Raw genomic sequence first — 27,719 nt, 5'->3', positions numbered from 1 at the left:
TTCTTCAGTCGGGTCTGTATATAATATCTTAATCCATTTACAGAAGTATTTCCCAAACCCAAATCTCTTAAACACTTAAAATAAACAAGACAACTCAACTCTATCAAATGCCTTCTCCGCATCAAGAGAGAGTGTGACAGTATCAGGGACCCTTCACACTTTAGAGAGTATGACAGTATCAGGGATCATTCACACATGTGAAAGTATGACAGTATCAGGGACCCTTCACACATGCACTCTCCTCACACTCAACCTTGAGGGATTTTCACAAAGCCATTTTGGTCTTTGTGTATTAGATATGGGTCTGTAACTTTCACATTTTGTTGTGGATTTATCAAGTTTCAGAATAAGAGTGATTTTAAAGCACTCCTTAGAGAGGAAAGGAAGCATCCTTGTTGAAAGGATTCAGCATACATACACTATCCAAAATTTGACCTAGAAGTTTGGCCTTAAATGTCTTATAAATATCTATTGGGAGCCCATCTGGACCTGAAGCTTTAACTCCCTTCAACATCGTCCAATTCCTTCTCCAGATCCAATTTTGTATCTTCTGAAATAGAGGGAAAATCAAGACCATCTAAAAATGATGTCTGATTATATAAGTTCTCGGGAGATTCACAATTGTAAAGTGTGTTGTAGTAGGAAGCAAATATTTGGTTTAGATCTACAGGATCCATTGATAATTGTCCTTGTAAATTATGAATTGCATGAATGACTCTGTCTGAATTTAGCTTCTTAATGCGCCAGGTCAGCAATTTACAGGACATTTCACCTTGGTCATAGAAGGACTGTTTCAGCCTCGTTAAGCAGTTTGCCGACATTGAAGTGGAAAGTCCTTCATTGAGCTTTGAGCTTTAAGAGCAAATAATTCCTGGTTTACTTCTATCTCCAATTCTCTGATTTTACTGTTTTTTTTGGGTACTTTTTACCCCTTTTTTCCCCCAATTTCATGATATCCAATTAGTAGTTACAGTCTCGTCCCATCGCTGCAACTCCCGTATGGACTCGGGAGAGGCGAAAATCGAGAGCCATGCATCCTCACGACCCTGCCAAGCCGCACTGCTTCTTGACACACTGCTTCTTGACACACTGCTTGCTTAAGCTTCTTGACACACTGCTTGCTTAACCCACCCGCCCCGCCACTAGGAGTCGCTAGAGCGCGATGGGACAAGGGAATTCCGACCGGCGAAACCCTCCTCTAACCGGGACGACACTGGGCCAATTGTGCAGCGCCTCATGGGTCTCCCGGTCACGGCCGACTGTGACACAGCCTGGGATCGAACCCGGGGCTGTAGCGATGCAGTGCCTTAGACTGATGCGCCACCCGGGAGGCATCTCTCTCATTTTCAGATTTAATTGATTTTATTTGAAACTGGTAAAACGATTCATTTGCCCACTAATATATGCTTTGAAAGCCTCCCATCTGGTACTCGCTGACGTTTGATCAGTGTTCAATGTAAAATGTAAAATAAACATCTACATGCACTCCAAAGTAATGTAACAAGTCTGGGTCCTGTGAACACCTGGGTGCAAGCGCCATCTAGAGGATCCTTTGACGAATTTTGTATCCCTGTAGAATAATGACACAGGGGAATGGTCACTCAGAACAATATTATCTTATCCACTTCCTGAATACATTGGGAAACAATGAGCAAGAAAATAAAAAGTAGTCTATATGAGAATATGATTTAAATGTTGACGAGTAACTTGAATAATCCCTGTTACTTGGGTTCTGAGTCCTCCATGGTCACATAGATTTAAGTCCTTAATGAAATGCTGTAATTACTAAACCTGATAAGCGATCTGCACTGAACAAAAATATAAATGCAACATGTAAAGTGTTGGTCCCATGTTTCATGAGCTGAAATAAAAGCTCCCAAAAAGTTTCCATACGCACAGAAAGCTTATTCCTCTTAAATATTGTGCACAAATGTGTTTACACCCCTGTTAGTGAGCATTTATCTTTTGTCAAGATAATCCATCCACCTGACAACTGTTGCATATCAAGATTCTGATTAAACAGCATGATCATTACACAGGTGCACCTTGTGCTGGGGACAATAAAAGGCCACTCTAAAATGTGCAATTTTGTCACACAACATGTCTCAAGTTTTGAGCGAGTGTGCAATTTGCATGCTGTGCAGGAATGCCCACCAGAACTGTTGCCAGATAATTTAATATTCATTTCTCTACCTTAAGCTGCCACCAACGTGTTTTTAGAGAATTTGGCAGTACGTCCATCCGGCCTCACAACCATGTGTAACCATGCCAGCCCAGGATCTCCACATTTAGCTTCTTCACCTGCGGGATTGTCTGAGACAAGCCACAGAGACAGCTGATAAAACTGAGGAGTATTTCTGTCTGTAATAAAGCCTTTATGTGGGGAAAAACTCATTCTGATTGGCTGGGCCTGGCTCCCCAGTGGGTCAGCCAGTCAGTCTCCCAAGTGGGTGGAACTTTGCCCTCCCATGCCCACCCATGGCTTCACCCCTGCCCAGTCATGGTGCGGCAGGTATCCTCGTGGTTAGAGTGTCGGGACAGTAACCAAAAGGTTGCTGGATTGAATACCCGACCTGATAAGGTAAAAATATATTGTTCTGCCCCTGAGCAAGGCAGTTAACCCACTGTTCCCTGGGTGCCAAAGACGTGGATGTCGATTAAGGCAGTCCCCCGCACCTCTCTGATTTAGAGGGGTAGGGTTAAATGCGGTAGACACATACAGTTGAAGGCATTCAGTTGTACAACTGACTAGGCCTTTCCCATGAAATCCATAGATTATGGCTTAATACATTTATTTAATAATATCATATAATATATGGAAACTTTGAGTGGGCTAGCTCAACGTATTATTCACTTAGCAAACTGTTACGCTAGCTAGCTAGTTTCAGTTAGCTAGCCAACAGTCACATTATCCAAGGTGGTTTAATTCTCCGTAGTCCAAAGTGGTGGTAAACTCCTCAGCGGCATCTTTGGCTAGGAAGAAGATTCATGTTGTATGTCACGGATGAACGCCTCGGCTTCAAAGGGAGGTTCAAACTTGTGTGACCGTCCATTGTTTGTCAGACTTAATTTAGCTGGGAATGCTATTACATAGGCAATATTTTTATTTTTTTATTTTATTTCACCTTTATTTAACCAGGTAGGCTAGTTGAGAACACCTTTATTTAACCAGGTAGGCTAGTTGAGAACACCTTTATTTAACCAGGTAGGCTAGTTGAGAACAAGTTCTCATTTACAACTGCGACCTGGCCAAGATAAAGCATAGCAGTGTGAACAGACAACAACACAGAGTTACCGTTAACTGACCCAATGTCATTAACTGTCATTAATGTCATTAACTGACCCAATGTCGTTAACTGACCCAATGTTGTTAACTGACCCAATGTCATTAACTGACCCAATGTCATTAACTGTCATTAATGTCATTAACTGACCCAATGTCATTAACTGTCATTAATGTCATTAACTGACCCAATGTCGTTAACTGACCCAATGTCGTTAACTGACCCAATGTTGTTAACTGACCCAATGTCATTAACTGACCCAATGTCGTTAACTGACCCAATGTCATTAACTGACCCAATGTTGTTAACTGACCCAATGTCGTTAACTGACCCAATGTCGTTAACTGACCCAATGTTGTTAACTGACCCAATGTCGATAACTGACCTAATGTCGTTAACTGTCATTAATGTCATTAACTGACCCAATGTTGTTAACTGACCCAATGTCGTTAACTGACCCAATGTCGTTAACTGACCTAATGTCGTTAACTGACCTAATGTCATTACCTGACCTAATGTCATTAACTGACCCAATGTTGTTAACTGACCCAATGTCGTTAACTGACCTAATGTCGTTAACTGACCTAATGTCATTAACTGACCTAATGTCGTTAACTGTCATTAATGTCATTAACTGACCCAATGTCGTTAACTGACACAATGTCATTAACTGACCCAATGTCATTAACTGACCCAATGTCGTTAACTGACCCAATGCCATTAAATGACCCAATGTCATTAACTGACCCAATGTCGTTAACTGACCCAATGTCATTAACTGACCCAATGTCATTAACTGACCCAATGTCGTTAACTGTCATTCATGTCGTTAACTGACCCAATGTCATTAACTGACCCAATGTCATTAACTGACCCAATGTCATTAACTGACCTAATGTCATTAACTGACCCAATGTCGTTAACTGACCCAATGTCGTTAACTGACCCAATGTCATTAACTGACCCAATGTCATTAACTGACCCAATGTCGTTAACTGACCCAATGTCGTTAACTGACCCAATGTCATTAACTGACCCAATGTCGATAACTGACCCAATGTCGATAACTGACCCAATGTCATTAACTGACCTAATGTCATTAACTGACCCAATGTCATTAACTGACCCAATGTCGTTAACTGACCCAATGTCGTTAACTGACCCAATGTTGTTAACTGTCATTAATGTCGTTAACTGACCCAATGTCGTTAACTGACCCAATGTCGTTAACTGACCCAATGTCATTAACTGATCCAATGTTGTTAACTGACCCAATGTCGATAACTGACCCAATGTTGTTAACTGTCATTAATGTCGTTAACTGACCCAATGTCATTAACTGACCCAATGTCGTTAACTGACCCAATGTCATTAACAACAAGGCTCTCTGCTTGCCTCAGTCACACTTTGGCACACACACAGCAGCAGCAACGTGTTGGTTAGCGTGTTGTGTGTTCAGTGACAGCAGGTTGTAACAGATATGGGAACTTCCTGTAATTAGCCTTGGAGGTCTACTGAAAGAGTATTTGCGACAGACAGAGTGCGGTGTACATTTTAGGACACTCTCAGCCTCAAGTCTCAATCATCCTTGAGTGAATTGTCAACCTCTTAAGGCTAAGGATGTCATCAAATGTACACCTTAGTACAGACAGATAGAGCTCATTGCAAAAATCACCAGGAAGCAACTGAGAAAAGTCAACACTATTCTGTCCTCATAAATAATACCATTAAGTACAGAAAGAGAGCGAGAAGGAGGAGATCTATCCAGCTGGCAGGCTGGCCTGTGGACGCTTGACCTAGAATAAGTCTAGCTTTATATCAGAACCAAGTCGCACCCACTCTCTCTCTCTCTCTCTCTCTCTCTCTCTCTCTCTCTCTCTCCCTCTCTCTCATTAGCGTGTTAGTCTTTTGACATTATCTCAAGCAGCAAACACTTGTTTTTTGGCCCAAATAATTGTTTTTCTCTGATCTAAGTTTTGGTTGAATTGATATCCTCAGATTACCATTTGTGTACAACAGCGTTCTTTGTTTTACATTTTGTAAATAAAAATGTATCTGAGCCAATTAACAATTCCACAGTTTGGCCAAAATGCTACTACTCTCCGTGACTCATGCACGGCCATGCCTCTGTGTGCCTGAGTACAAGGAAGTGGTTAGAGAGCGCTCAGAGGGTTTTTATGAAGAGGTTTTTAACAAAAAAAGATAGAATGCCATTGTCCTACCAAGAGTTGCTGAACATCATCAAGCTTCCATTGTCCTACCAAGAGTTGCTGAACATCATCAAGCTTCCATTGTCCTACCAAGAGTTGATGAACATCATCAAGCTTCCATTGTCCTACCAAGAGTTGCTGAACATCATCAAGCTTCCATTGTCCTACCAAGAGTTGCTGAACATCATCAAGCTTCCATTGTCCTACCAAGAGTTGCTGAATATCATCAAGCTTCCATTGTCCTACCAAGAGTTGCTGAACATCATCAAGCTTCCATTGTCCTACCAAGAGTTGCTGAACATCATCAAGCTTCCATTGTCCTACCAAGAGTTGCTGAATACAATAACATTTCCATTGTCCTACCAAGAGTTGCTGAATACAATAACATTTCCATTGTCCTACCAAGAGTTGCTGAATACAATAACATTTCCATTGTCCTACCAAGAGTTGCTGAATACAATAACATTTCCATTGTCCTACCAAGAGTTGCTGAATACAATAACATTTCCATTGTCCTACCAAGAGTTGCTGAATACAATAACATTTCCATTGTCCTACCAAGAGTTGCTGAATACAATAACATTTCCATTGTCCTACCAAGAGTTGCTGAATACAATAACATTTCCATTGTCCTACCAAGAGTTGCTGAATATCATCAAGCTTCCATTGTCCTACCAAGAGTTGCTGAATACAATAACATTTCCATTGTCCTACCAAGAGTTGCTGAATACAATAACATTTCCATTGTCCTACCAAGAGTTGCTGAATACAATAACATTTCCATTGTCCTACCAAGAGTTGCTGAATACAATAACATTTCCATTGTCCTACCAAGAGTTGCTGAATATCATCAAGCTTCCATTGTCCTACCAAGAGTTGCTGAATACAATAACATTTCCATTGTCCTACCAAGAGTTGCTGAATACAATAACATTTCCATTGTCCTACCAAGAGTTGCTGAATACAATAACATTTCCATTGTCCTACCAAGAGTTGCTGAATACAATAACATTTCCATTGTCCTACCAAGAGTTGCTGAACATCATAACATGTCCATTGTCCTACCAAGAGTTGCTGAATACAATAACATTTCCATTGTCCTACCAAGAGTTGCTGAATACAATAACATTTCCATTGTCCTACCAAGAGTTGCTGAATATCATAACATTTCCATTGTCCTACCAAGAGTTGCTGAACATCATAACATTTCCATTGTCCTACCAAGAGTTGCTGAATACAATAACATTTCCATTGTCCTACCAAGAGTTGCTGAATACAATAACATTTCCATTGTCCTACCAAGAGTTGCTGAATATCATAACATTTCCATTGTCCTACCAAGAGTTGCTGAATATCATAACATTTCCATTGTCCTACCAAGAGTTGCTGAATATAATAACATTTCCATTGTCCTACCAAGAGTTGCTGAATATCATCAAGCTTACATTGTCATACCAAGAGTTGCTGAATATCATAACATTTCCATTGTCCTACCAAGAGTTGCTGAATATAATAACATTTCCATTGTCCTACCAAGAGTTGCTGAATATCATAACATTTCCATTGTCCTACCAAGAGTTTCTGAATATAATAACATTTCCATTGTCCTACCAAGAGTTGCTGAACATCATAACATTTCCATTGTCCTACCAAGAGTTGCTGAATATCATAACATTTCCATTGTCCTACCAAGAGTTGCTGAATATAATAACATTTCCATTGTCCTACCAAGAGTTGCTGAATATAATACCATTTCCATTGTCCTACCAAGAGTTGCTGAATATAATAACATTTCCATTGTCCTACCAAGAGTTGCTGAATATAATAACATTTCCATTGTCCTACCAAGAGTTGCTGAATATAATAACATTTCCATTGTCCTACCAAGAGTTGCTGAATATAATAACATTTCCATTGTCCTACCAAGAGTTGCTGAATATAATAACATTTCCATTGTCCTACCAAGAGTTGCTGAATATCATTTTAAATTCAGTCTCCTTCACTGTTCATGCATCTTTGGTTTAAAGCGAGGTAGCCACTGGCAGCCTTTTTCCCTCTGTGTTTTATGGCTCTCATAGAGACTAAGCCACCGCTTCCTGACCAGCCACTCAATTATTGAGCAGCCCAGATCTGGCCTCCCTATGGTCATTACTCTTCTCTGTTATCTAGCTACCGTTGAGGATTCACACTGGGATGAATCCTGCCTTGCATCCTATTCCCTTTAGGCTACATAGATAGGGGCTCTGGTCAAAATTAGTGCACCTATATATAGGGAATAGGGCTCCATTTGGGATGCGCTCTAGATATACTGTAATTATTATCACCTGAAGTGAAGGGTTGAAATATTCACAACGCTTGGACTATTCTCAGAATTGGCAGTTACTGTTATTGATAATACATAGTATAACTGGCATCATAAGCTTTATATGCGTATTTATTGACACAATAATGTATCTTATTGTATAAAGGATTAGACAAATGTATAACACATTCTTAGATCTGGGTAGTTTAGTCTGTGTTAGGGCTTCTATTTGAGGAGTGTATTTGGTGACTGTATGACTTTACTTAACAACAATAGCATCCTATCTGGTCTAAGTTTGGGGGGGGGGGGGGGGGGGGCTGGTTGTCTCATGTTGTCCACTCTATTGGCCAGATACACTAACGGCTCTCTGACATATTTTAGGATATAGCCTACCTAGTTATATAGGTCAGGCACTATATGTGTTAACACGATATGGTAGGTTGTATCCACGTGAGATGCACTATAGAGCTATATGTCTGTACTGTAACCTCAAATGATGTTTACAATAAGCTTGGACTGTCATTACACATACCTGGATTTCGTTCACAAGATGTATAGTGGTGACAGTAATTCCAAACTCATAACATATCATTGGTTATTTATTTATTTATTTTTAAATTTGATTTAATTCTTAGTGCCAGGTACAAGTGTTGAGGGTGAGACTGCTACAGCACATCGTTAGCATCTGCTATGGCATTGTTAGCATCTGCTATGGCATTGTTAGCATCTGTTATGGTATTGTTAGCATCTACTATGGCATTGTTAGCATCTGCTATGGCATTGTTAGCATCTGCTATGGCTGCTTTGATGACATGAAAGACGTCAAAACCCCTGCGTGGCTATTAACCCTTAGACTACTGCCACTGCACTGTACCCACCTCTAGCGTTAAAGATCCCAAACGATCCTTCTTATTCCTGTGTCAAAATAGCCTTTTGATGTACTAACCCCCCCCCCCCCCCTATCCATAACCCTTCTACTGTACACACTGTACTGTGAGGATATTGAAGGAATCACTACTTATTAATTTCTTCTATGTCAAAGCGATTTTCAGAAGAGTAAAGTTCACACGAGGTTTTTAATCAGGGTAGAAGAACACGTTATAGTTCCGTGTTTTTTTTTAACCTTATTTAGAAAATGTCACACCTTTTGAATTCCTTTCATTCTTTATTTCTTCATCTTTATATTTAAAAAAAAACGTTATTTTTTTTTGGGGGGGGGGGGGGGGGGGGGGGGGGGGGGCAAGTGCATGTTCAATAAGTGAGATGTTTCTAACATGTGTGTTTTCTGTGTGTTTCTGACAGCCCCATCGAGTCCTGTCAGAACTTCTACAAAGACTTCACGCTACAGATCGACATGGCTTTCAACGTCTTCTTCCTCTTGTACTTTGGTCTACGGGTAAATAAGGAAAATGCTACATTAGACGTGTACACAAGTTGTTATGCTAGTGTAGTTTCAATCGTGGAATAAAGATATTTATTTACCTTTAATTAACTAGGCAAGTCAGTTAAGAACAAATTCTTATTTTCAATGACGGCCTAGGAACGGTGGGTTAACTGCCTTGTTCAGGTGCAGAACGATAGATTTTTACCTTGTCAGCTCGGGGATTTGAACTTGCAACCTTTTGGTTACGAGCCCAACACTCTACCCACTAGGCTACCCTTCCGCCCAAATAAAGATATTTATACGCTGAATGCTGAATGGCTGACAGCTATGGTATATCACAACATTTATTTTTACTGCCATGATTACGTTGGTAACCAGTTTATTAATAGCAATTAGGTCACCTCTGGGGTTTGTGGTATACAGCCAATATACCACGGCTAAGGGCAGTGTCCAGGCACTCTGCGATGTGTCGTGCCTAAGAACAGCCCTTAGCCGTGGTATATTGGCCATATACCACCCCCCCGGTGCCTTATTGCGTAAATATACCCACACATAATATAGACATTAAAGTCAAAACATTGCACTCATTAAAACTGTGGAAGCATTCAACAGTTTTGCGGCTGTCTAGCTATCTTTCATGACTTTCTTTAATGCCTTTTGTACCCTGAACAACCTACAGTCATGTATCAACATTAAAAAGTAGGATGGTGGAATATAGGAATGTAGAATATAATATATAATATAACTGGTATCTTTCTCTACCCTCCCCAGTTCATAGCGGCCAATGACAAGCTGTGGTTCTGGCTGGAGGTGAACTCGGTGGTGGACTTCTTCACTGTTCCCCCGGTGTTCGTGTCCGTCTATCTCAACAGGAGCTGGCTTGGTAAGTACAGCAGTACAGTAATAGCGCCTGACAAATGTGGGAGCGGTGTTCTAGTTCAGCTTTGATTGAGACCTGGTCTGCAGCGCGCCCCAGTGGATATTCTGTGTATTACACTGCCTTAAACTGGATCGTTGAATTGTTCAATTATTTTCCAGTTGATGCACGTGGATTTTGTCTCTGGTTTGACCTGGTTATCTTATCTTGGACAGCCTCCCTCTTTTTAAAAGACACAGGGAGTAGCTGCTTGTGTTGACTGAAGGGCCCAGGTCTAAAGTAGTGCACTATAAAGGGAATAGGGTGCCATTGGCCATAGGGCCCTGGTCTAAAGTAGTGCACTATAAAGGGAAAAGCATGCCATTTGGGACTAAAACTATACCTAGTTTTAATGGTTTCTGGTTTCACAATGTTGTGGCGTACACTACTTGCTGGGCTGGCATCAGTCTAGACCAGAGGTTCTTCAGCTTTTTTCATCTCGAGACCCAAATGAGAGATGTACTGTCCTCGAACGACCCAAATGAGAGATGTATTGTCCTCGAACGACCCAAATGAGAGCTGTGCTGTCCTCGAACGACCCAAATGAGAGATGTATTGTCCTCGAACAACCCAAATGAGAGATGTATTGTCCTCCAATGACCCGAATGAGAGCTGTACTGTCCTCGAACGACCCAAATGAGAGATATACTGTCCTCGAACGACCCAAATGAAGAAGAAGTAATGTCCGATTATAAATGTTTACTCGCAAACCCACCTCTCACGTGCTCAGGGCCCATTTTGGCTCCCAAGTCATAGTTTAAGAACCCTGGTCTAGACTTCCACGACGGACCATGAAGGTCACTTGACCTAGCTACCTGTAATGATGATTGAACTCATTGAAATTGGTCTATGATTTAAAGTACTGTACACGATGAGCCAATATGAACGTTCACTGGGTTTTGTTGACTGGCACCTGCCAGACTCACTTCTGACTATTGCCCTATGTTCCCTGTTCAAATGTAGTGCACTATATAGGGAACAGAGACCTATGGTCCCTGGTCAAAAGTAATGCACTAATAGGGAGTCATTTGGGACTGTGGGTCATCTCCGAGAGAGAGAGAGAGAGAGAGAGAGAGAGAGAGAGAGAGAGAGAGAGAGAGAGAGAGAGAGAGAGAGAGAGAGAGAGAGAGAGAGAGAGAGAGAGAGAGAGAGAGAGAGAGAGAGAGAGAGAGAGAGAGAGAGAGAGAGAGAGAGAGAGAGAGAGAGAGAGAGAGAGAGAGAGAGAGAGAGAGAGAGAGAGAGAGAGAGAGAGAGAGAGAGAGAGAGAGAGAGAAAAATTTGGTGTTAATTAAGACTTTGTCTTCGTCACCTGTCAATCACAGCTCAGCCAACATAGAAATATAATCACTAGAATGTGCATTCCCATTAAAATGTTAAGTATACACATGAGTGGTCCAGTTAAACTGCTGTAAGCTGAAGGGCTCTGTTTACATCCCCTGTCAATCACCTGTCAATCATAAATCAGGGCCACACCCTCTTCCTCTCAGTCCTCATCAGCATCTGCATGATAGTAGCTTTATCAGTGGCCCAATCCCAAATCAACCCCTTAACCCTAAGCCCAATGTACTTGTGGAGATCTGAGAGGATTTGATTTGTATATATGGGGACTATGGATACAGGATGTAGGGGTGCATTTGTAGCAGACCAGGGACTCCAGCCATGAGGTCACACTGTAACAGACCAGGGACTCCAGCCACGAGGTCAAACTGTAACAGACCAGGGACTCCAGCCATGAGGTCACACTGTAACAGACCAGGGACTCCAGCCATGAGGTCACACTGTAACAGACCAGGGACTCCAGCCATGATGAGGTCACACTGTAACAGACCAGGGACTCCAGCCATGATGAGGTCACACTGTAACAGACCAGGGACTCCAGCCACGAGGTCACACTGTAACAGACCAGGGACTCCAGCCACGAGGTCACACTGTAACAGACCAGGGACTCCAGCCACGAGGTCACACTGTAACAGACCAGGGACTCCAGCCATGAGGTCACACTGTAACAGACCAGGGACTCCAGCCACGAGGTCACACTGTAACAGACCAGGGACTCCAGCCAGGAGGTCACACTGTAACAGACCAGGGACTCCAGCCATGATGAGGTCACACTGTAACAGACCAGGGACTCCAGCCATGAGGTCACACTGTAACAGACCAGGGACTCCAGCCATGATGAGGTCACACTGTAACAGACCAGGGACTCCAGCCATGAGGTCACACTGTAACAGACCAGGGACTCCAGCCATGATGAGGTCACACTGTAACAGACCAGGGACTCCAGCCATGAGGTCACACTGTAACAGACCAGGGACTCCAGCCATGATGAGGTCACACTGTAACAGACCAGGGACTCCAGCCATGATGAGGTCACACTGTAACAGACCAGGGACTCCAGCCACGAGGTCACACACTGTAACAGACCAGGGACTCCAGCCACGAGGTCACACTGTAACAGACCAGGGACTCCAGGTCCTACTATTTGATATCTTTCATATATTTTCAGTGTTTGCTCTAGCCTGGCTGGATTGTCAGATGTGTTTAGTGCTGAACACTACGGGGCCGCCTGGCCTTCACTGAATTAATAACCTGTCATATCCCTAATCAGGCTCAATCTCTCATTGGCCAAAGAGCCATTTCTCCAATCTTATGTCTGAACAGTCTGACAGAGACAAAAACATCCACACATCCACAAATACGCACTCAAACACGGCTATGCAAACATTCATCTACCAAGAAAGCGCTGAGGAGTGTAATGTCAGTTGGATGTCGGGCAGTTCCTGCTGATAAAAAACATCCCCACAGCATGATGCTGCCTCCACCATGCCTTACTGTGTGGATGGTGTTCTCTGGGTGATGAGAGGTGTTGGGTTTGCGCCAGACGTAGCGTTTTCCTCCTATCTAGTCTCAGCCTCCGCAATGGATTAGTCTCAGCCTCCGCAATGGATTAGTTCCCTGAGATAGGCGCGAATCAGACAAGTGTCTCTTGTGCCGTTAACAAATGTATATACAGAGCATTCGGAAGGTATTCAGACCCCTTCCCTTCTTTGTTGTTACGTTACAGTCTTATTCTAAAATGGATCACATATTTGTTTCCCTCATCAATCTATACACAATACTCCATAATGACAAAGTGAAAACATGTTTTTTGAAATGTATGGCAAAATTATAAAAAAATAAAAATAAAAAAAACTATATTTCCATAAGTATTCAGACCCTTTGCTATGAGACTCAAATTGAGCTCAGCTGCATCCTGTTTCAATTGATCATCCTTGAGATGTTTCTTCAGCTTGATTGGAGTCCACCTGTGGTATTTACTTTTTTAAATTTAACCTTTATTTAACTAGGCATGTCAGTTAAGAACAAATTCTTATCTACAATGATGGCCTACCTCGGCCAAACCCGGACGTCGCTGGGCCAATTGTGTGCCGCACTGTGGGACTCCCAATCACAGCCAGATGTGATTCAGCCTGGATTTGAACCAGGGACTGTAGTGACGCCTATTGCACTGAGATGCATTGAAGGTTCCCAATAACACAGTGGCCTCCATCATTCTTAAATGGAAGAAGTTTGTAACCACCAAGACTCTTCCTAGAGCTGGCCACTCGGCCAAATTGAGCAATCAGGGGAGAAGGGCCTTGGCCAGGGAGGTGACCAAGAACCCGATGGTCACTCTGAGGGAAAGATGAATGGAACAAAGTACAGAGAGATCCTTGATTAAAATCTGCTCCAGAGCACTCAGGACCTCAGACTGGGGTGAAGGTGCACCTACCAACAGGACAACACAGCCACACAGCCAAGAAAATGCAGGAGTGGCTTCGCGACAAGTCTATGAATGTCCTTGAGTGGTCCAGCCAGAGACTGGACTTGAACCCGATCGAACATCTCTGGAGAGACCTGAAAATAGCTTTGCAGCGATGCTCCCATGCAACCTGGCAGAGCTTGAGAGGATCTGCAGAGAAGAATGGGAGAAACTCTGCAAATACAGGTGTGCCGAGCGTGTAGCTTCGTACCCAAGAAGAAAAGTGGTTGTCAGCGCTGCAAAAGGTGCTTCAACAAAGTACTGAGTAAAGGGTCTGAATACTTATGTAAATGTGATATTTCCGCATTGTCATTATGGGGTGTTGTGTGTAGATTGATGACATTTTTAAAAATATTTAATCAATTTTAGAATAAGGCTGTAATGTAACAAAATGTGGAAAAGGTCAAGGGGTATGAATACTTTCCGAATGCGCTGTATATATTTGCTACTGCTCAACAAAAAAATGTATCGACCAAACAATCGACCAGGCGACTAATTGTGGTCAGCCTTAGTTGGAAGTAAACTGTTACAGATGCCAAGATACAGTACTACTACAGTTAACTGCTTATAGTCTACCCTCCAAGATACTACTACAGTTAACTGCTTATAGTCTACCCTCCAAGATACTACTACAGTTAACTGCTTATAGTCTACCCTCCAAGATACTACTACAGTTAACTGCTTATAGTCTACCCTCCAAGATACTTCTACAGTTAACTGCTTATAGTCTACCCTCCAAGATACTACTACAGTTAACTGCTTATAGGCTACCCTCCAAGATACTACTACAGTTAACTGCTTATAGGCTACCCTCCAAGATAGTTCTATAGCTAACTGCTTATAGTCTAACCTCCAAGATACTACTACAGCTAACTGCTTATAGGCTACCCTCCAAGATACTACGACAGTTAACTGCTTATAGGCTACCCTCCAAGATACTACTACAGTTAACTGCTTATAGGCTACCCTCCAAGATAGTTCTATAGCTAACTGCTTATAGTCTAACCTCCAAGATACTACTACAGCTAACTGCTTATAGGCTACCCTCCAAGATACTACTACAGCTAACTGCTTATAGGCTACCCTCCAAGATACTACTACAGTTAACTGCTTATAGTCTACCCTCCAAGATACTACTACAGTTAACTGCTTATAGTCTACCCTCCAAGTTAGTTCTATACCTAACTGCTAATAGGTTACCCTTGGCAACATACTAAGTAATTCTGTTGATTGCTGTTGCCTAGCTACTCTACAAGTGGAGTTTCCATGCCTAATGATTCTTAGTTGGAAGTTCAACTGATTTAGTTTTTGATACCTCTGGACAGAAAATAAAACCAGTTTGTCATTCCAATTAAATTCAAGCCATTGCTGTTTGAGTAAGTAACTTTGTAAGAGTCTTGTATGGATGAAACCCAGGGAGCAACAGAACATTACCCATTTTAGAAAAGACAGCAGCTAATTTCTGATCCAAATGCTCCAGTTTTTTACTCATGAGCTATACAAGTAAACACAGAAATGGGCTTTTACCGTCCAGCTGTCCACTGGAGCTAGCCTTAACGATTGCACTTAAAGAGATGCTTTTGAAAATGTTTTATTCTGTTAATCTCGCTGGAAAGGTTTTATGTTGTGTCTTGATTCTGGACATTGTGATTTCACTGGAAATCTATAGGCCTACGATGTTCTGATATGACTTAGCAGACCCATACAGGAAAATACAGAGACCAATCAGACTGTGAGGCAAGTCTGTCCCGTTACTACCAGACAATGTACAGTACATCTCATCAGACAGCAGTCACCTTCTGTCATAGACAGTCATTTTAGGGTAGAACGTATCGTAACTCCTCAAAACTGTCACCAGAAAGAATGTGTATCACCACGTGATGTGTCAGTGCCCGAGTCAAACTCTGTCGAGAGCTGAGAGGCTTTAGCAATCATTCATTGTGACCCTGAATTAATGACAACTGCTGTTATAAAAGATGACTGCTGGCTATTGTCACATACCACATAGTATCTCAAAGCAGGAAAAGGCAGCAATCCTACTGTACAACAGACTGAAAAGCATTACATTACATTACGTTACATTGATTGAAAGCTACCGTAATAGTATATTTATTCACATGGTGTCATGATGATGATTATGGCAGCTTTTCAATCAAGGAGCTCAAACAAGGAGCTCAAACAAGGAGCTCAAACAAGGAGCTCAAACAAGGAGCTCAAACAAGGAGCTCAAACAAGGAGCTCAAACAAGGAGCTTATGCTGTAATATCCCGATGGAACAGAACAGGGGCTTGTTTTCTGTTTGACCTACACCACTGATGATCATAACGAGGATACTACAGTATCTGTGGGAAATCTGATCCCGACACGCCTACAGAACATGTTTTATTTGATCTCTTCTTGGTGGACAGAGACATGTTGCGCCCACCTGCTCCTCTTCTTCTCTGCTGTCTGAGATAGATACTGAGAGCCTGTGATTGATTCGCTGTGTGATAAAGGAAGGGGAAAGAAGCAGGGGATAGATAGAGTAAGCTGTTGTAAGGAATTGGGTTACGCTGGATACCAGGGGATGTTGTGAAGCCTTTTTAAACAGAACCATATCTACACACTGACTCGGCGAGAAACGCAACAACTGGGAAACGTACTATGGATTTCAGGAAGCTTTGCCCGACGTAATTATTTGTCAGTCTTAGAAGATATTAGACATCATGATTCTGACTAAGTTGTTAGTGTACAGAGGGCCCGATGGCGGCACGCGCTCTGCGACGTTTCAGAACACGCGGCGTTCTTCCAGAACGGCTACAGGGTCAAGACGGAACAACATCAGCAGGTCGTGGAGAAAGAGGACCGGGACAACCTGTGTCTTCCTGCTTCTTTCACAGCTGGCACAGCGTTTTTTCGGGTTAGGGGAGGGTTTGGCCAGTCGGGTTTTCCTTGTCTCATCGTGCTCTAGCGACTCCTTGTGGCAGGCCAGGTACCTTCGGTCGTCAGTTGGAAGGTGTTTTCTCCGACACATCGGTACTGATAGCTTCCAGGTTAAGCAAGCAGTGTGTCAAGAAGCAAGGGCGGCTTGGCATGGTCGTGTTTGGGAGGACGCATGGCTCTCGATCTTCGCCTCTCCCGAGTCTGTACGGGAGTTGCAGCGACAAGACTGGCTGCCAGTAAATTACAGTACAGTTAATGTGACAGTGTTATGTAAAGGAAGTGTTTCTAGCCATTTTTTCATGTTATGGAACCAATTTAATATTTGATGAACAGGAAATGAAGAAATTTAAGATATTTGGATTATTAAGTTATTCTAAAGTGAAAAATCTACTTGGTATATACATTAGTGAGTATTTATCTTATTTAACACAAAGGGGAAATTTGGTTGAGTGAAAAAAATAGGTTGAGTAAAAAACAACTTTAAATATTGGTTTGTTAATAATCAAATATAACAGCATATAATCATTTATTTGGTATCGACAAATTTAGTGTATTTCAATTAAGAACTAATTTACTTGTAACCAGTTGACACATTTTTTGTTGTAGGTTGATCCAAAAGAGTAATTTGTTTACAGTGCAGGACTTAATCAGAGTCATGAACACCATGGTACACAGCTCTAGTGCTGGTAGAATACATGAAAGAGGTTTTAGTGGCCTAGAATTGTGCATTATTGGCATGTTTTTTTGTTGTAACTTTCTGGGATTGACACAGTCAACACATTTTTGTTTTGAGGGCATTTCATTAACTATCCAAGTTTATTATGAGTTACATAATCTGAAGTTATAATTCAAGGATTTATGGACAATAATCATTGAGAAAGGAGGAAAATACAATTCTAAAACAAATGTAAATAAATATTCTCAGTGACACAACGTTGACAACACAGTAGGCTTACGTGTACAGTGCATCTGCTGTAGTACACAGTTATCCCCAGCAGGGCATTGTGGGATTGAAAAACAGTTGCATGCCATACTGAAACAGCCTTCGGTGCTATAACAATAAGCAATTAATTATTTCACATCCATTTGTTGGATGATCAGATTATACTCTCTGTGTGTGTGTGTGTGTGTGTGTGTGTGTGTGTGTGTGTGTGTGTGTGTGTGTGTGTGTGTGTGTGTGTGTGTGTGTGTGTGTGTGTGTGTGTCTGTGTGTGTGTCTGTGTCTGTGTCTGTGTCTGTGTGTGTGTGTGTGTGTGTGGCACAGACCTTTGAAGGTAATGATGCAACAGCTTGTGGCAATTCACCTTTGACCTTGAGCACTTGGAAAGGTACTTAGATATATTTTTTTTATGGCTACAAATGTGGGATTATTTGACGTCATGGCTGTTGACCCGTCTAAACCGGGGCCGGTCCACCTGTCTTTGGTCCGACTAATCCACGTTTTCATCTCTTGCTTTTTCACTCTTTTAGTCCTTTTTAGTAATGAAAAATGATTCTGGTAGATGCTCGTGCTTTGTGATTTAGTGAGTCTCCCGAGATGTATTACTCTGTATGAGACGTTGGCGTTGTATTTATTCCTCAGAAGATTCTTTGAGTTGTTTTGAATAAGGTTTCTAAATATTTTTTGTTTTGTAGTCTCTGCTACTTGCTTCTCTGCGGATGTTTTGAGAGGCCCTGTACCTTGGTTGTGCTTTGGTGCTGCTATTTTTTTTAAAGGGCTCTTTAGTTATTATCTATGAGTCCATTAAAGATTTTAACGATGGATGAAGGCCTCAAAGGTATGCAATTTGGTTTGCTGTGATTTTACTTGCTTTTGTTTACTGTGTACAGGCGAATAACAATGACTCGATGTAAATAACATGTAACAAAGAATTCACTCTGAGTAACTTGTACTTTTCTCTTACACAGGCTTACGGTTTTTAAGGGCCTTAAGATTGATACAGTTCTCAGAAATCTTACAGTTTTTGAATATATTAAAAACAAGGTAAGTGCATTTTAATGTTCTCCACGTTCAGTGTCTTTAGGTTAACTAGAATTAGATTTGTATTCATTCTAATTAGTAGTATTTCAAAAATTTGCATGCGCTATGTTATGACAATGTTTGTAATTCTGACTTCATTTGTGATGAATATTGACGCAGTTTTACAATTATACAATACATTTACTGGCTCTTCTGATACTGCGGGCTTTTTAATGCACAGTGGGCTTTTTAATGCACAGCGGGCTTTTTAATGCACAGTGGGCTTTTTAATGCACAGTGGGCTTTTTAATGCACAGTGGGCTTTTTAATGCACAGTGGGCTTTTTAATGCACAGCGGGCTTTTTAATGCACAGTGGGCTTTTTAATGCACAGTGGGATTTTTAATGCACAGCTGGCTTTTTAATGCACAGTGGGCTTTTTAATGCACAGTGGGCTTTTTAATGCACAGCGGGCTTTTTAATGCACAGTAGCTACTGGACATGTGTTAAATATAGAACTTAATCTCAGAACTTGTGCAACTTTGTTATTGGATCAAATATTTTTGTTATTGACAGCTAGTCAAGTGAGCATGGTCTACTTTCAGTCCTGCTGGATAACTGGGGGGAACAGTTTGGTATATCTCTGTCATATTTGGGGAATTAAATCATTTACCGTATTGTATTATATTGTACTGCTATGATAACAAGCAAATAATCTATTTCACTTTTTAAAACTAAAGGGATTACATGTTGTTCTTTAGGATGTATAATATATCCTATATTCAATTTTTCTTCAATTCCAAATGGATTCTGAATTGATGATTCTGCTCTTGGAAACCTATTGGACATGATGCAGCATGATGAATTATATCGTTTACCCTACTGCTTTGAATTAAAGCTTTGTGAGGCACAGATGTCAGCTTATAGCTTATAGCTCAACAAAATGCTTCAGAATAATCCCCAGACTCATTAACTGTGATGAAGGTAAGGGCAGAGCAGGACAGAACAAACAGTGCATAAATGGGCTGGGGTCAGGCCAGACTAACACTGGACAGGACAATGCAAGTCACTGTAATATTACCATAGGAATACACAGTAAAGACTGTAACATTACCATAGGAATATACAGTAAAGACTGTAATATTACCATAGGAATATACAGTAAAGACTTAAAAATTACCATAGGAATATACAGTAAAGACTGTAACATCATAAAATTGTTGTTTTGTTGCTGTTACATAATATTGTGGGTTGAGCAGCTCAGTGTGTAACCAGCTATCACCCCTTATCCTAAAGGAGGTTCTATAACCAGATATAACAAGCTATCACTCCTTATCCTAAAGGAGATTCTATAACCAGATATCACCAGATATCACCCTTTATCCTAAAGGAGATTCTATAACCAGATATCACCAGATATCACCCATTATCCTAAAGGAGATTCTGTAACCAGATATCACCAGCTATCACCCATTATCCTAAAGGAGATTCTGTAACCAGATATCACCAGATATAACCCTTTATCCTAAAGGAGGTTCTATAACCAGATATCACCCTTTATCCTAAAGGAGGTTCTGTAACCAGATATAACCCTTTATCCTAAAGGAGGTTATGTAACCAGATATCACCAGATATCACACTTTATCCTAAAGGAGGTTCTATAACCAGATATAACCCTTTATCCTAAAGGAGGTTCTGTAACCAGATATCACCAGATATCACCCTTTATCCTAAAGGAGGTTCTATGCCCAGATATAACCCTTTATCCTAAAGGAGGTTCTATAACCAGATATCACCAGATATCACCCTTTTTCTCAAAGGATGTTCTTTAAACAAAATCCCCGGTAGGCACTTATAGTGCAAGGGAATATAGTAACAACTGGAGAAACCAAACTACTTTTTGTTATGTTCATGACTATATTACGGCACTGTTTTGACAAACAGGTCAATTAAAGTGCTACCGACATTTTATTACCAAATATGGATCCTGTACACTTCTTTTAAACCTTCACAAGGCAGGTATTTTGGTGTTCAACACTATCAATGTTCATTGATATTGTCTGGCTCTCTTGTTTTCAATAGCAATTCCATAAAACTGGTGAACTTGTGTTCAATCTTCATAAGCACATGGCTAACAGCTGCAGGCTTCATACATTTGGTGAGTTACCCAGCACCATAAAGGCGAAACGGAAGAACTATATGATTGTAAATATTCAGTCTTTGACACATCTAACAGACATCAATTTAAGTAAAGTATTGTACAACCTAGCCCCTTTAATACTGCAGTGGGCTAAATCAGGGTCACACAGAGTGTTTCTTGGTTGTCTTAAACAAATCTACTTTGAAACAAAAGTATACACCTCAAACACATGGTTTAAATAAAGAAGACACCTGTACCATGTCAGATATAGAGTTGAAATGTATTTCATTTTGAGTTTGAATCCCAATATTACACTTTATATACATCACAGAAGACTGAAATATAATACAACCGTTTGATATAGAAACACAGGTAAAAAAAAAAAAAGTTTATTAATTAGGAAATTGTGAAAAATATGAATAACATTCCACCCATGGCACTACTAGAGGGAGGATTGGTAATTTGCCTGCAGGAAAGGAATACAGACATATCCTACAGACATATAGCTACTGAGATATCCTACAGATATATCCTACATACAGTAGATATATCCTACAGAGATATCCTACATAGATATCCCACATACAGTAGCAATCCTACAGAGATATAGCTACAGAGATATCCTACAGAGATATCCTACAGAGATATCATACATTCAGTAGTTATCCTACAGAGATATCCTACAGAGATATAGCTACAGAGATATCCTGCAGAGAGATCCTACAGAGATATCATACATTCAGTAGATATCCTACAAAGATATCCTACAGAGATAAATCCTACAAACAGTAGATATCCTACAGAGATATCCTACAGAGATACAGCTATAGAGATATCCTACAGATATATAGCCACAGATATATCCTACAGAGATATCCTACAGAGATATCCTACAAACAGTAGATATCCTACAGAGATATCCTACAGAGATCCTACAGAGATATCATGCATACAGTAGATATCCTACAGATATATTCTACAGAGATGTAGCTACAGAGATATCCTACAGAGATATCATACATACAGTAGATATCCTACAGATATATCCTACAGAGATATAGCTACAGAGATATCCTACAGAGATATCCTACATACAGTAGATATCCTACAGATCTATTCTACAGAGATATAGCTACAGAGATATCCTACAGAGATATCATACATACAGGAGATATCCTACAGAGATATCCTACAGAGATATAGCTACAGAGATATAGCTACAGATATCATACATACAGTAGATATCCTACAGATCTATTCTACAGAGATATAGCTACAGAGATATCCTACAGAGATATCCTTCAGAGATATCCTACATACAGTAGATATCCTACAGATATATTCTACAGAGATATAGCGACAGAGATATCCTACAGAGATATCATACATACAGTAGATATCCTACAGAGATATAGTAGCTACAGAGATATAGCTACAGAGATATCATACATACAGTAGATATCCTACAGATCTATTCTACAGAGATATAGCTACACAGATATCCTGCAGAGGTATAGCTACAGAGATATTCTACAGAGATCCTATAGAGATATCCTACATACAGTAGATATCATACAGATAAATTATACAGAGATATAGCTACAGAGATATAGCTACAGAGATATAGCTACAGAGATATTCTACAGAGATCCTATAGAGATATCCTACATACAGTAGATATCCTACAGATAAATTCTACAGAGATATAGCTACAGGCATATAGCTACAGTACTTTGATGCATGTTATACCTGTGGAATAAGTCTGTTTTTAGAATGTGTAGGGCCTCTAGATGGTAGCATAGTCATTGCTTCTGAAAATGTAAACGTTTATTACAGTTCTGAAGACAGTACATCATTGATAAGGTGTGAGTCACAAAGTAACTCAGAAATAACTGAGTAAGTAAGTAATAACTCAGATGAGTGAGTTGAGAGAGTGAGTTAGTAAGTTGTAATACAAGATTGAGTACAAGAAAAAGGCTCTCTGTATGTTCCTCTCTTTCAATATCCAGTATTGTGACCTTTGTTCTAGGTGGAAAACTCAGGGGATCCTTGGGAAAACTTCCAAAATTCCCAGTCACTTTCCTACTGGGAATGTGTCTACTTACTGATGGTTACCATGTCCACTGTGGGCTATGGAGACGTGTATGCCAAAACTACCCTGGGACGACTTTTCATGGTGTTCTTCATCCTCGGTGGTTTGGTAAAAAAACAAAAACTCTCTTATTTTATTTATACCTAACCCGCTTGCTTCTATCCTTCATGCATACGATCACACCTCCAGCCATCGCGATACCTATCCACTGCTGCCCTTAACAACAGCTGGGAAGTCTCCGCACTTCAAAAAGCCTGTTGAAAATCAAAGCTCTATTGTTGTCTTGTAGTTTATGTTTTTCTGTGGCTGAGTTACCCATGGCTGTTTATTATTGTCAACTTCATTATATTTGTAAGTATTATACGCCTATAGTACTTATTAAATAATAATTGTACTGAAGGTATACACATTTACTTGTATTATTATATTTTTTTATAGTTTTATTTCTGAGTAAATACTGAATTGCTATATGGTTCAAACCGAATTAGATTGTTTTTTTAAAAATAATTTCCACTGTAAACTAAAGTAATGTGTGGTTTCAGATCACTCAATGCTTGAGGTCCCCTCCCCAAATTCCAACAAACACAGTGAAAGGAGTGATCTATAGACCAGCGGGATGGTCAACATGACACATCAGTTTAGACCAGTTACACACAGCAGACACTTAGCATGATGCAACCAAAACCATTCAGCTATTATTATGTTGATTTGACTTGATTATTTCTATTTATGGATAACAATGGAAAAAGGCTTAGTTCAGACAGTAGTACAGTACTACTACAGTAGTCAGTTCAGACAGTAGTACAGTACTACTACAGTAGTCAGTTCAGACAGTAGGACAATAGTACAGTAGTTAGTTCAGACAGAAGTACAGTACTACAGTAGTTAGTTCAGAGAGTACAGTATTACAGTAGTCAGTTCAGACAGTAGTACAATACTACAGTAGTTAGTTCAGACAGAAGTACAGTACTACAGTAGTTAGTTCAGACAGTACAGTATTACAGTAGTCAGTTCAGACAGTAGTACAGTACTACAGTAGTCTGTTCAGATAGTAGTACAGTACTACAGTAGTCAGTTCAAATAGTAGTACAGTACTACAGTAGTTAGTTCAGACAGAAGTACAGTATTACAGTAGTCAGTTCAGATAGTAGTAGAGTAGTTAATTCAGACAGTAGTACAGTACTACAGTAGTTAGTTCAGACAGTAGTACAGTACTACAGTAGTTAATTCAGACAGTAGTACAGTACTTCAGTAGTCAGTTCAGACAGTAGTACAGTACTACAGTAGTTAGTTCAGACAGTACAGTATTACAGTAGTCAGTTCAGACAGTAGTACAGTACCACAGTAGTCAGTTCAGATAGTAGTACAGTACTACAGTAGTCAGTACAGATAGTAGTACAGTACTACAGTAGTCAGTTCAGACAGATGTGCAGTATTACAGTAGTCAGTTCAGATAGTAGTACAGTATTACAGTAGTCAGTTCAGACAGTAGTACAGTACTACAGTAGTTCGTTCAGACAGAAGTACAGTAGTACAGTAGTACAGTATTACAGTAGTCAGTTCAGACAGTAGTACAGTACTACAGTAGTTAGTTCAGACAGAAGTACAGTATTACAGTAGTCAGCTCAGACAGTAGTACAGTATTACAGTAGTTAGTTCAGACAGTAGTACAGTATTACAGTAGTCAGCTCAGACAGTGTTACAGTAGTTAGTTCAGAGAGTAGTACAATACTACAGTAGTTAGTTCAGAGAGTTTTTTATTTTTTATTTTTTTATTTTACCTTTATTTAACCAGGCAAGTCAGTTAAGAACAAATTCTTATTTTCAATGACGGCCTGGGAACAGTGGGTTAACTGCCTGTTCAGGGGCAGAACGACAGATTTGTACCTTGTCAGCTCGGGGGTTTGAACTCGCAACCTTCCGGTTACTAGTCCAACGCTCTAACCACTAGGCTACGCTGCCGCCCCGAGTAGTACAATACTACAGTAGTTAGTTCAGAGAGTAGTGCAATACTACAGTAGTTAGTTCAGACAGTACTACAGTACTACAGTAGTTAGTTCAGACAGTACAGTTATACAGTAGTCAGTTCAGACAGTAGTACAGTACTACAGTAGTTAGTTCAGACAGTACAGGACTACAGTAGTCAGTTCAGACAGTAGCACAGTACTACAGTAGTTAGTTCAGACAGTAGTACAGTACCACAGTAGTTAGTTCATACAGTAGTACAGTTATACAATAGTTAGTTCAGACAGTACAGTTATACAGTAGTCAGTTCAGACAGTAGGACAATACTACTACAGTAGTCAGTTCAGACAGTAGTACAGTACTACAGTAGTTAGTTCAGACAGTAGTACAGTACTACAGTAGTCAGTTCAGACAGAAGTACAGGACTACAGTAGTCAGTTCAGACAGTAGGACAGTACTACAGTAGTTAGTTCAGACAGTAGGACAGTACTACAGTAATTAGTTCAGACAGTAGTACAGTACTACAGTAGTTAGTTCAGACAGTAGGACAGTACTACAGTAATTAGTTCAGACAGTAGGACAGTACTACAGTAGTCAGTTCAGACAGTAGGACAGTACTACAGTAGTTAGTTCAGACAGTACAGTATTACAGTAGTCAGTTCAGACAGTAGTACAGTAGTCAGTTCAGATAGTAGTACAGTACTACAGTAGTCAGTTCAGACAGATGTGCAGTACTACAGTAGTCAGTTCAGATAGTAGTACAGTATTACAGTAGTTAGTTCAGAGAGTAGTACAATACTACAGTAGTTAGTTCAGAGAGTAGTGCAATACTACAGTAGTTAGTTCAGACAGTACTACAGTACTACAGTAGTTAGTTCAGACAGTACAGTTATACAGTAGTCAGTTCAGACAGTAGTACAGTACTACAGTAGTTAGTTCAGACAGTACAGGACTACAGTAGTCAGTTCAGACAGTAGCACAGTACTACAGTAGTTAGTTCAGACAGTAGTACAGTACCACAGTAGTTAGTTCATACAGTAGTACAGTTATACAATAGTTAGTTCAGACAGTACAGTTATACAGTAGTCAGTTCAGACAGTAGGACAGTACTACTACAGTAGTCAGTTCAGACAGTAGTACAGTACTACAGTAGTTAGTTCAGACAGTAGTACAGTACTACAGTAGTCAGTTCAGACAGAAGTACAGGACTACAGTAGTCAGTTCAGACAGTAGGACAGTACTACAGTAGTTAGTTCAGACAGTAGGACAGTACTACAGTAATTAGTTCAGACAGTAGTACAGTACTACAGTAGTTAGTTCAGACAGTAGGACAGTACTACAGTAATTAGTTCAGACAGTAGGACAGTACTACAGTAGTCAGTTCAGACAGTAGGACAGTACTACAGTAGTTAGTTCAGACAGTACAGTATTACAGTAGTCAGTTCAGACAGTAGTACAGTAGTCAGTTCAGATAGTAGTACAGTACTACAGTAGTCAGTTCAGACAGATGTGCAGTACTACAGTAGTCAGTTCAGATAGTAGTACAGTATTACAGTAGTCAGTTCAGACAGTACAGTTATACAGTAGTTAGTTCAGACAGTACAGTTATACAGTAGTCAGTTCAGACAGTAGTACAGTACTACAGTAGTTAGTTCAGACAGTACAGGACTACAGTAGTCAGTTCAGACAGTAGGACATTACTACTACAGTAGTCAGTTCAGACAGTTGGATAGATCTACTACAGTAGTTAGTTCAGACAGTAGTACAGGACTACAGTAGTCAGTTCAGACAGTAGGACAGTACTACAGTAATTAGTTCAGACAGTAGTACAGTACTACAGTAGTTAGTTCAGACAGTACAGTATTACAGTAGTCAGTTCAGACAGTAGTACAGTACTACAGTAGTCAGTTCAGATAGTAGTACAGTACTACAGTATTCAGTTCAGACAGATGTGCAGTACTACAGTAGTCAGTTCAGATAGTAGTACAGTATTACAGTAGTCAGTTCAGACAGTACAGTTATACAGTAGTTAGTTCAGACAGTACAGTTATACAGTAGTCAGTTCAGACAGTAGTACAGTACTACAGTAGTTAGTTCAGACAGTACAGGACTACAGTAGTCAGTTCAGACAGTAGGACATTACTACTACAGTAGTCAGTTCAGACAGTTGGATAGATCTACTACAGTAGTCAGTTCAGACAGTAGTACAGTACTACAGTAGTTAGTTCAGACAGTAGTACAGGACTACAGTAGTCAGTTCAGACAGTAGGACAGTACTACAGTAATTAGTTCAGACAGTAGTACAGTACTACAGTAGTTAGTTCAGACAGTAGTACAGTATTACAGTAGTCAGTTCAGACAGAAGTACAGGACTACAGTAGTCAGTTCAGACAGTAGGACAGTACTACTACAGTAGTTCAGAGTATTATCAGTGACATTACCAATCACTCTTTTACCCAAGTTTAGTTACATGTATGTAAGTTATATTATATCGTTTATATACATGTATACAATACTGTAAGTCAGTTATGTACACTTTGTATATACTGTAAGTTTATACATTATAATTACAAGTCAAATTTAAGCATAAAGGCCTCAAATCTATTGGATAAACACATTTTTCAGCTAATTTAAATTTGCAGATATGTTATGGTAGGCTGTGCTATTCAAATCAACCTGGCATAAGTGTTTGTTGGACAAAACATGGCATATAAGGTTTTTTCCTTCCTTTTTATTACTTGAA

The 27,719-nt window shown here is 40.2% G+C and overlaps 1 protein-coding gene across 7 annotated transcripts in view; it reads left to right on the top strand.

Moving 5' to 3' along the window:
• Nucleotides 1–27,719, top strand: part of LOC139376985 (calcium-activated potassium channel subunit alpha-1-like) — a 198,021-nt gene that overhangs the window by 98,633 nt on the left and 71,669 nt on the right. For 6 of the 7 annotated variants that reach the window (XM_071120020.1, XM_071120021.1, XM_071120025.1 and 3 more), the window contains exons 4-8: nucleotides 9,099–9,192; nucleotides 9,952–10,063; nucleotides 18,729–18,804; nucleotides 20,862–20,937; nucleotides 22,949–23,119. In XM_071120020.1, coding sequence (XP_070976121.1) covers nucleotides 9,099–9,192; nucleotides 9,952–10,063; nucleotides 18,729–18,804; nucleotides 20,862–20,937; nucleotides 22,949–23,119 — 529 coding nt within the window. Of the gene's footprint in view, nucleotides 1–9,098; nucleotides 9,193–9,951; nucleotides 10,064–18,350; nucleotides 18,599–18,728; nucleotides 18,805–20,861; nucleotides 20,938–22,948; nucleotides 23,120–27,719 lie in introns of those variants that run through there. The other variant, XM_071120026.1, reaches the window with a different exon arrangement.

The sequence above is a fragment of the Oncorhynchus clarkii genome, chromosome 20 (genome assembly GCF_045791955.1).
Source record: "Oncorhynchus clarkii lewisi isolate Uvic-CL-2024 chromosome 20, UVic_Ocla_1.0, whole genome shotgun sequence".
NCBI classification, from domain to species: domain Eukaryota; kingdom Metazoa; phylum Chordata; class Actinopteri; order Salmoniformes; family Salmonidae; genus Oncorhynchus; species Oncorhynchus clarkii.
Note: the sequence above shows the minus strand (reverse complement) of the source record. Positions and strands in the feature narration are given on the sequence as shown.